This window comes from Littorina saxatilis, linkage group LG4 (genome assembly GCF_037325665.1).
Source record: "Littorina saxatilis isolate snail1 linkage group LG4, US_GU_Lsax_2.0, whole genome shotgun sequence".
NCBI classification, from domain to species: domain Eukaryota; kingdom Metazoa; phylum Mollusca; class Gastropoda; order Littorinimorpha; family Littorinidae; genus Littorina; species Littorina saxatilis.
The window spans coordinates 27,609,860-27,621,214 of NC_090248.1; the positions used below are offsets into that span (position 1 = coordinate 27,609,860).

The 11,355-nt window shown below is 40.5% G+C and overlaps 1 protein-coding gene across 1 annotated transcript; it reads right to left on the bottom strand.

Moving 5' to 3' along the window:
* Positions 1 to 234: 234 nt before the first annotated feature.
* Positions 235 to 5,818, bottom strand: LOC138964383 (protein LLP-like). Its single transcript, XM_070336322.1, has 4 exons — positions 5,721 to 5,818; positions 3,711 to 3,864; positions 3,125 to 3,175; positions 235 to 2,138 (listed from the first exon to the last, which is right to left on the bottom strand). Exons 2-4 carry the CDS (start codon positions 3,859 to 3,861, stop codon positions 1,975 to 1,977), a joined length of 366 nt encoding a protein of 121 aa, XP_070192423.1. The 5' UTR covers positions 3,862 to 3,864; positions 5,721 to 5,818; the 3' UTR covers positions 235 to 1,974.
* Positions 5,819 to 11,355: the final 5,537 nt, after the last annotated feature.

Genomic DNA, 11,355 nt, shown 5'->3' on the forward strand with positions numbered 1-11,355 from the left:
ACTGCAAGTTAAATAAACGTTTGCATTTGAAGTGCTAATGCTTGTATTTTTAAATGCTTGTGAGTGCGATGACTATAGTGCAAATCTGATCATCATTTGCTGGGCTCATGTCGGGATACGTCCAGTAACCGTACACATCAAGTCGACAGTGTCTAAAGCATTTGTAACACTGGACCTAAAACACAGAGCATCAAATTTCATAACAGCATCATTCAGAGCAGAACTCAAAAATCATTTTTGTTTCAGCAAATTTAATGTTCAAACAATCTGTCAGTACTTAACATACAAGATAGCAACTCGAAGAAAAAAATCTGAGCCCAGTCAATTTCAAAAACAATTATTTGCTTGAACAAAGACACTGGTATCTGTAACCATGAGATAAAAATAAATTTACAGCTGACATGAACTAAACACTTCAACCGAAGGACTAGGAGAAAAAGCAAAGCACATCACTTGACAAGAACAAATTTATTTCAGTCAGAAAGAGGAAAAAACAACTCATCATTCGACAAGAATGAAAGTATTTTAATCTGAATAAAACACACACCAGTTTCTCTCACTTCAGTTTTTTGGTTTTTGTACACACAAGTGACGCATGCTTATGTCCTCAAATTGATACCATTAATACAGCACACACGCTCATGCCTCTTTCTTGCAAGAGCTAAGACCTAGTCACTCAGTCCCATGCTAATCTCTCCTTGTCTCAATCCTCTCATTTCAGTCTCTCGTTCATGTTTTCAATCGTGCTACTCAATGCCTCTCATTTCCTCTCCTCACTAACAATCTCCATCACTCAACCACACCCATCTCTTTCTCCATTTACACATCATCAAATATCAGGGGTGGGACTCTTGTGATGAAAAAAGAGGAAATCCCTTTTTTCTAGGGGGGTTCGGGGGCATGCTCCCCCAAATTTTTGTTAAATGGTACATTAAAATCTGTGCAATCTGGTGCATTTTGAGACTAAAATTCAACTCGTTTAGATCAGGTAAAAAAGACATTCTCCTCACCCCCTCCCCCCCCCCCCCCCAAAAAAAAAATCCCAACCAAACATAAAAAACACTTTCACACAACAATTTTTGTTTGTTTGTTTATTTGTTGCTTAACGTCCAGCCGACTACGCAGAGCCATATCAGGACGAGGAAGGGGGGGATGAAGGGGGCCACTTGTCAAGCGATTCCTGTTTACAAATGCACTAACCCATTACTTGTGTCCCAGCAGGCTTTAGTAAAACTAAATTAATACCTACTGGAAGATTACCAGTTTCCAGTATGTTAAAATAGGCTTAACCTATCTACTGCTGGACTTACATCAGAACACTAACAGATTAAACTATACATGAATCGCGAGACAAGCGGCAAGAGAAGAGATTTTTGGAAAAAATTCAGGTGAATGAGCAAGAAGGCAGAAAAAAGAAAAGAATTCATGAAGAAAAAGAGAGCATGACAGGAAAGAGGAACCAAAAATCTACCTAACAGCAAACTAGAAAGCTCCTGCGGTTCCAAAAACAGGAGGGGCTTTTAATTTCATAACCGCAGTGCCCCACTGCGGGACACACAACAATGGTAACATTGTAATGGTGCATATTTACGTAATGAACCATGTATCCATAATCCAATACTGGCAATAGTATGATCCAAGTGACGCCCCAATGCATTGACGCTCAACATGACTATTAGTTATCAGGAGTTTTCAGTCAGCACAATTTAACTCTCAAGCCTCCAGTGTTCTGTTCCATCTTCACTTCTCTCCATACCATTCAGTCAACAAGTTATAGATACTGTGATGAAATGGGACGTGGAAAAACTGATTACTCCAGTAGAATTCGTAAGTTGTGTCCGCGGATTCGCAGAAAAGTCCCACCCCTGAATATTCAGAGCCATCCTTTTCACACACACTCTGTCCCCACACTGTCTCCTTATGCTCTCATCATCAAAAATAAACAATCATTATTCACATCAGTTTAAGATCCGTTCACCAAGCAGAAGCTTTCTTGCCCTTCCCCCGCTTAATTTTTTTGTTTTTCACTTGTTGCTTTCTCATTGCTCTCTGATTCATCCACACTGGGTACTGTCCGTGTTCATCTGTCTGCTTCTTCTTGTCGTACGATTTTGCCCCCTCAATCTCCATCTGCCCATCTGAAATCAGAGAGAATGTGAGTTTAAAGACTGTAGCTGGATTTGTTTGCACCTTTCTTTGAACTACAGTGGAACCCCCTTTTAAATATATAACTATAAGACCTCCAAAAATCTGAGAAAAGCACATTTTAAAAGGGAGGGAGTCTCAAAAATGCAGATTAATTTGCAGACGTCGTAAATGTAAAATCTAGAAAACTGGAAAAGCAGTGCAGAATTTTATTTGTTTTGTTTGCTTAACGCCCAGCCGACCACGAAGGGCCATATCAGGGCGGTGCTGCTTTGACATATAACGTGCGCCACACACAAGACAGAAGTCGCAGCACAGGCTTCATGTCTCATCCAGTCACATTATTCTGACACCGGACCAACCAGTCCTAGCACTAACCCCATAATGCCAGACGCCAGGCGGAGCAGCCACTAGATTGCCAATTTTAAAGTCTTAATTAGGTATGACCCGGCCGAGGTTCGAACCCACGACCTCCCGATCACGGGGCGGACGCCTTACCACTAGGCCAACCGTGCCGGGTTGCAGTTCAGAATAGGTCTTGTTTTACATCAACATACTCAAATCAGTCAAAGCCAGCCTGTGCATTTGATGATCAACTCTCAGTTTAAAGACCTTCCATAAACCGGTTAAAACCAAATACCATAACTGATTTCCAATAACTAGGTGAGCGTGTCTTTGAATAATCTCCCTTTATCTGATCATCATTTATGTTGCAGTGGGGGAGTGAGAGAAACAGCTGAACTTTTTCAAAAAGCCACTAATTAGTGTTGTTCTTTATTTCTGCCTATTTTTCTGCTGCTTAAGAAGGCAGGTGTGGTAAGATGCAGACAGAATCGCAAAGTGACAAAGTCGCCAACTCAGAATATTATTGTTATTTAAAACAAATAAAACAAAAAATCACTGAGTGTTGGTTTTTGCATGTCTTCAAATGATCAGATCATTTATGGCCTTTCAAACTTTCTACAGGGAACATATATACCTTGTGCGCTTGTTGTAGACGGTTGGTCTTTGAGTGCAGATGCTGTCTTTACTGAAACAAACATCACACACTTATTAACCCATTGAATCACCAGCAGTAACACTAAGAGTGCATGTCACAATGTGATATTGTATGTTGTGGTTTAATTACAAGCAGTAATTTGAGTAAACACAAAGAAGTGAAGTCTCACCATGAACGAACATCAAGTGTAACAGCATTTACATACACTGATGCAGACGTGTTATGTATCATTTCTAATTCTACTGATCAGGAGAACATCACTGCTGCTTGTGCAGTATGTTAATTTTTTTTATTGTTGAGGGGCAGGGATGCTGTTTAGGGGCCGGCAAAAGCCACACTTCTTTCAAAACACCAAAAACTTGGCAGTCATTTTGGCAAAAATGTCAAACTTTTTTTCTCTGTGGGGAAACGATGATGCAAAGGACTGCCTAAACTTAAGCTTTTAAAACTAAAAGAACATTGCTTTAACTTTCATGGCTATTTCAGCGAATATGCAAAGTAAAATATTTATCTTAGCAACATTTGTTATGCTACCTTAACACTAACAACAACACTGTTGCATTACCTGTGGCAATATCAGCCATATCCACTTCCTTATTGTTGATAACATCTCTCATCACAGTGGCCTTCAGCTTGACCAGGTCTTTCTTGGCAAACTTCTCACGCTTCACACTCCTCATTCGCCGCCTGTGCTTGCTGCGCATACTCTTCGCCATGATCTGCCAACCAAGAGGAAAATATGCATAAGTTGTAACATTTCTGTAGAAGAGGAGATAGATCTCTGCCCTCTCTTTTTTATTTAGAACTAATATATAGTAGATTGAACCCCGTTTACTGTTTTGGGCGAGGGCGAGATCGAGATGCAAACAAGCAGATCAATCAATCAATCAATATGAGGCTTATATCGTGCGTATTCCGTGGGTACAGTTCTAAGCGCAGGGATTTATTTTTTAATTTTTTATTTATGCAATTTATATTGCGCACATATTCAAGGCGCAGGGATTTATTTATGCCGTGTGAGATGGATTTTTTTTTTTTACACAATACATCACGCATTCACATCGGCCAGCAGATCGCAGCCATTTCGGCGCATATCCTACTTTTCACGGCCTATTATTCCAAGTCACACGGGTATTTTGGTGGACATTTTTATCTATGCCTATACAATTTTGCCAGGAAAGACCCTTTTGTCAATCGTAGGATCTTTAATGTGCACACCCCAATGTAGTGCAGGGATGTCGTTAGGCGTCGGACATCGGACATAGACCGATTAAAAGGCTCAAATGTCCGATTCACATAGCTGCATGGCGGTCAGATGTCCTATCGTTTTCAACTGAGCGCGGTCATTGTCCGTTTGTGTCAAAAACAGAAGAAAACACGGCGAGCATCATTCTTGAAAATGACAGTGCCAATGACAGTGTCGCCGCTGAAACTGACACAACCACGGAAAGAGAAGTTTTGTCTTTTGTACAGGACATGGTGTCGGCACAGCAGGAAATTCGCCGAAATGGTCTTTTAACTATCCATGGCTGACCTTGTTTGGTTTGTTATAGACCTTGACAGCAAAACGACTCCTGCTTTGTGAGTTGTCGAATCTGTGTTGAAACGGACTTTTTTTTTCTCATCATGCAGTTTGTGACTGTGAGACAATAAAAAAAAGAGTGCTGAAGGTTTTGGTAGCTTTTTAGATGTTTGTTTCCTTTTGTGTGTGTCCTATTTGGAACTAAATTAATAAAACAATGTATGCAAAAATGTTCGGTGTATATCTATATGTGTGTGTGTTAAAGCATGTGTGTGTGCACATGATTTTGGAACCATTCCATTGACAGTGTTTTGCACAAAATTATGATGTCCTAACTCCTATTGAAATTTCTGAAAGCGGTCAAATGTCCTATTGATTCTGAAGAGCTCAGGTGTGAATTTGTAACAACATCCCTGACAAGTGTACACGAAGGGACCTCGGTTTTTCGTCTCATCCGAGAGACTAGCACTTGAACCCACCACCTAGGTTAGGAAAGGGGGGAGAAAATTGCTAACGCCCTGACCCAGGGTCGAACTCGCAACCTCTCACTTCCGAGCGCAAGTGCGTTACCACTCGGCCACCCAGTCCCAGATCACTACACTGCTTACCCTACTATTGCCCTCTTCAATAACAAGAGTCTGTCTGTCTGTCTGTCTGTCTGTCTCTCTCTCTCTCTCTCTCTCTCTCTCTCTCTCTCTCTCTCTCTCTCAGTCTCACACACACACACAGACAATACAATTTCAAACACTTTGACAGTTTGAGTTTGACACCGTGACACTTTCCCAATGATGAACACATGCGTCTATTGCCAACTTGTCATTTGTGTGTGTGTGTGTGTGTGTGTGTGAAAATTCTGGAAAGCAAAGAGTGAATGAGTTCGACATAGATTGGGCACATTGCCATTGGAAGTAAAACACGCACTGTAACTACACTGGTCGTCTGCTTTTAGTTTTAGTTTCAGTGCTTTCACACACAAAATCAAAGATCAGTCAGACACGTAAAGCTGAATTGTGGGACCCTGACAGTTAGTTTAATCGGTTGAAGTACACGTACCTTATCAGAACTGTTTTAACTGCAGCGTGGTTGGGGAAAATGTGGTGATGCAAGTCGACACTTAGCTGTTTTTACACACGTGTGTGGTTTTACCGGAAGTAGAGACTTATTACCCAAATCTCCCAAACTGAGAAAGCAAGCAGGTAATGATTATGATGAGCACGGCCGCTGTGACATTTCCGACATCTACTAGTAAAACAGGGAGGCAGCCGATGTTCCCCCAGGTCTATATACGAATACGAATATATAAGAATAAACTTTATTGTCATGAAACGTAGTGTTTATAAGACACGGGAAGATAAATAACCAAATGATTACCGGGCCGTGATTGTTTCTTTTTTTTTTAAGCAATTATATACACATTCTCCCAATTTAGTTTGTACTTTGTCTACTTGCAAAAGTTGACTTGGTACATCATATGAATATATTTATATATAAAACATCATCGTCCCAGAAACTGCAGGAAACGAAGGAAGGAATGTCGCCGATCAGTCTGTGTTTGCTTGAAGTTTCTTTATCACAAGTAGTAAGCCGCTTGCGCCGTGTACGTGTCAGTGTGTTTTCGTATGTTTGTTCAGGTTGTTTGTTTCAGTGTTTGTTTGTTTGTGTGAGTCTACAGCGAATGAAAGGATAAGATTTGTTTTAAGTGAATTAATTTTGTTGGCTCAGGTCACACCAGATCAATTGTCCTTGTTTTGATCCAAATTCGTCTTCTTAAATCTACTTTTTGGAACTGCGTGTATTAGAGGAAGTTTCTTGGCTCAGATTATTTGCCTGTCTCTATAGTTTATCTGCGGGCAATCTTCAGAATGTTTCTTCTCCGTTCATCCCGGAGATGACGATTATATATATATATATATTTTTTTTTTTTTTTTTTTTTTTTTTTTTTTGTATCGTAAGAATGCGTCCAATGTTCCTGGAGAGACAATATATCTCCCTAACGAGGCAGGGAAAAAATCGGAGGAAATTTTAAAGAAAAGATATGCTTATTTGACAATTTACATTCAACTACATTCAGGGGCAACATGCAGCCACAGACATGAAGAGTGTCAAGTAATACGCGGAATATACGATAATAGGGACTGGGTGGCCGAGTGGTAACGCACTTGCGCTCGGCCGGAAGCGAGACTGAGGTTGCGAGTTCGACCCTGGGTCAGGGCGTTAGCAATTTTCTCCCCCCTTTCCTAACCTAGGTGGTGGGTTCAAGTGCTAGTCTTTCGGATGAGACGAAAAACCGAGGTCCCTTCGTGTACACTACATTGGGGTGTGCACGTTAAAGATCCCACGAAGTTGACAAAAGGGTCTTTCCTGGCAAAATTGTATAGGCATAGATAAAAATGTCCACCAAAATACCCGTGTGACTTGGAATAATAGGCCGTGAAAAGTAGGATATGCGCCGAAATGGCTGCAATCTGCTGGCCGATGTGAATGCGTGATGTATTGTGTAAAAAACAATTCCATCTCACACGGCATTAATAAATCGCATAAAATAAAAAAAAATAAAAGATAAATAAGTAAATAAATCCCTGCGCTTAGAACTGTACCCACGGAATACGCGCGATATAAGCCTCATATTGATTGATTGATAATTGCTGACATAATGTAATTGTAACTACGACATTTTTGTGAAACGCGTCAACAGTAGCTCTCGCATTTTGATCATTACCAGTTTCAGGCAGGAGATTTTGTCACTGATTAATACCCCAAAAATTGAAACTCAATGTAAAATAAATAAATGCATACCTCATTCAACATAAAATATTTTAATTTTTTGGCTGGGGGGGGGGGGGGGGGGGGGGGGGTTCCGGAAACTCCAGAAACCGAATCGATGCCCGGACTTGAAATGTCTTTTCAAGTTTAGGACAATATAATATTATGTGGAAAGATAAAATCTGATCTATGATTTTCACAGCGAACAGCATTTGTCACTTGATTCATTAGGGGAAAGGCTCCCAATATGGACCGGCTCCTAATATGGACCACCTCCTGTTCTGACAAACTAACTGCGCTAGAGCGCTCAAAACAATTTTATTCGCTGTATTCACCCTCTCTGGATAACTTGCACATGTCAAAACAGTTGCAGATACACAAACCTTAAAACCGTTAGGCTTTTTTCACTTTTGGCAGCCGGTTCACTCTAAATTTGCCGCCTAAAACGGACTCGTTTCTGCCCACAGCCAAAGCTTTTATCACACAAAAATAGCTATATATGACAGCTCAGACCGTATTTGTTACATTTAAGCAGTGTTGACCCCGATTTTCTACTGCAAACAAAAAATAATAGCAAAATCTCAAAGTATGTGTGAGTCCCCTAATATGGACCACCTTCAACAAATCGAAGAAAATAAAAGCTAAAGACTATTTTCATTAATTCATAAAGAAGCTTGCTGAAAATAACCTATAACTATCCCTCGAGATTTCCAAAAAACATAAGAAAAATACTAGTCTTCTTTTCGTGGAAGTTAATAATTTCATTTATTTTTACTCTGTTTTTAATAAGCTTCTTTAGTTTCGTGGTGTGCTTCAAATAATGCTCTCATCAACCCGAAACAGATAAATCTAAAGCATATTTTGATTCGTCTGACTTGCACACTAAGTTGAATCATGCAATTTTGAAGTATAGGGGGCTTTTTACAGTGATTCGCGAAGGCGGCTTCACTGGTCCATATTGGGCGCCCAGGCTCCTAATATGGACCATTTGTGACTGTTTCTGTATTTAATTGTTGCTGAATGTCTATCAGAGCTATTTCACTCTAATTATGCCTAACGGTTAACCAAAGAGAGAAGGACCACCAAGCACAAAATGAAACTTCTTCGCAAAAAAACAAGCTAGTTATGGGCACGAAACAAAAAGGGGTCCATATTAGGAGCCCTTCCCCTATCTTGTCTGACATGACTGAAGTGTCTTTGCAAGTCTCGGGGACAATATTGGAGAGACAACATTCGATAATGATCTTCATAACATTTCGCGTCAATTTTCCACTGGACTGATTCATGCCTTTGTCTGCGAATAAAAAGGCCGCTCGTTTAATATGCATCGTTTAACTGGTGAACAAAAAGAACCAATTTCAACTATAACTTGGCCAGGGCTGCCTGACGGCGGACCGATCAAATAAGCGATGAAATATGTATTATCTAAACATGTATCTCTTCGTGAACTCAACGTGACATTTCCTTACCCTTATCTCTTACAATCTGTTAAAGGCTGCCATACTCGTAGCGTTCATTAATTAATTCATATTGTTTACATGTGCCAATAATGTTATAAAACTGTACCTAAGGGGATATAATAACGATTGGCTGTAGCTTTCGAACACAGATAAAATTATTTCAGTATTGCAAAGTGGTGTTGATAGTGTCGAATGTAAACAGAACAGTCTCAAACGCCATCTTTGGTTTACGAAACGTCACGAAGTGACGTCAACGGTCTAAAAATAGCCCAAGTCCTGGAGAACTGTTGCTAAACAATGCAATAAAGAATTAATTATTTTTCGTAATTGGTAAGGACTTCAAACCTAAAACTTCGCAGGAAGCTTAATGTATACATCCCCGCAACGGTGGGAAAAGCCCTGGAAGTAATTAAACTAATTAAATAGGACTATGTCAGCCTTTAAAGGCGCTTGTTAGTTCTGCTTTGATCGACCCCTACATAAAGACGCCGTCTTTCGCTTGGAGACAGTTTGGCCTACTATATCAGATCTCAGGTGCGGATCACATCATTTTTAAGGGGGGTTTCCACATTTCTTTCAGGGACAATTCGACGACGCAAAGCGTTTAGTTGAGGGCGCGAAGCGTTCGAACCTCCTAGAGGGGTCCGGGGGCATATCCCCCCGGAAAATTGTGATAAAACTTGATCAAGGAAAATGGAGCAATCTGGTGCAATCTGAGCCATCAGTTTTTGGTTTTTTTTTTCTTTTTTTTTCTTTCTCTTTCTTTTTTTCTTCTTCTTTTATTTAGTCGGGGGGGGGGGGGGGGGCTATTGCATGCGACACGACCACCTTAACTCCTGACCATTCTTCCACTTAGATGCGAACCTAAACTCAACATCTTCACTGCTTCTTGTGCAATGCGGTGGGCGTTTTGGGGAGGAACGGTCCGTCATTTCGCAGTTTGACACTGGTATTAGCGTTAGAACTTGAGTCATCAAAACACTCCCACTCTGCACATGCACTGGAAGCACCCAGCCAGGTCTGTATGTGTCCAAGTGGAGGGATAGTCCTCTTCCACGTAAAAACCCTGGCATGATATGTTGAAGCACGAAGCCGCCGAATCGTTTCAAATGATGATAAACAGTAAATGAATAATAATGACACACTGGTATTACCTTGGAGGCGTTAGTTTCCGTGATCACCGGCATCACGTTTTTCCATTCGTGCTTTCCTGCTGCGGAACGAATGTTTACCTGAACGTCCTTTTGCCGGAGTCTTTTAGCATAAAGGTCCTGAAGGGGGATGAGGGGGGGGGGGGGGGGAGAGGGATGCTTTTTGAGATGTTAAACACATTAGCTTTTTCAGCGCAAACAGTCGCTTTTTTTTTTTTTAAAGAAAGATGAACACTTAAAGTGCAAAATAACACCACAGAGCTTCACGAGATTACATCTCATGAAATATAAATGAAAAATAAACATTTGTTGTAAAAGACAAGAACAAGGACACTTTACCTTCGCGCTCTGCGTCCTTATTGATGGTGTGTTTTTTGAATAATTGTTTGCTTCATCTTTCTATTTTTCTCCATTTTTGTCTGCCGTGCTAACTCTGTTCTATGCCTAACAAAACTGGCAATAAAACATGATCAAAATCAAAAAGCTGTCACATAGACAGGGAATTTCAATATCGACGAATACTTGTGGATTTTCTCACTGTTTGCAGTGGCTGACAATAAAGAAATATTGCTATGTCTTTGACAAGCAGCACCAGACCATTTTAAGTCCGCATCAAACGGCCGCACACATCACAAATTAATTGAAATAAATGAACACGGGCCTAATTGCTTTTACGGTTGACAGTCGATGGTGATTCAGTGTTTACATGACGGTTTCAAGTTCTTGGAGCGATCGCATGCGACTTTTTTCTTTCTTCCGGTAGGTTGGACATTTTTTTCTTGAAGTTTTGGGTGATACGGCTCTGAATTTTGTTATGTTAAACAAAAGTTATGACAAGGTTGTTGCCACTGTCTCGAATCTTTTGTTAGAACGATTTTGTCAGTAGATGAATACATCCTCTCCCCTGTCCCTCCGTGCAAATGGGCTGGTGTCCTTATATAATTCTACTTTTTTCTTTTCTTTTTTCTACTTTTGAATTCACGTGGTGTGTTATGTGCTGTTCATGTTAGAAAAGCTCTCTTTCTGCATTAATCTCAATGTAAAAAATGTATATATTTTTGTTCATATAAAAAGGAAGATGTTTCATGTGCATCGCTGTCCAAATTCGGTAACTTTTGCAGTAAGTTGATCGGGATTGGCAGCCTAAACCCCGCACCGACCATCGAGTCTGAACAAAAAGTCACCACCACCACCACCACCACAACAACAACATCAACAACAAGATGCCTCTTCAACTGTGGATTCTGCTCCTCCTGAGTTTTTCACAAGCTAACTCACAACCAGTATCTTCGCAAATTGCATCTGCACTTGCGG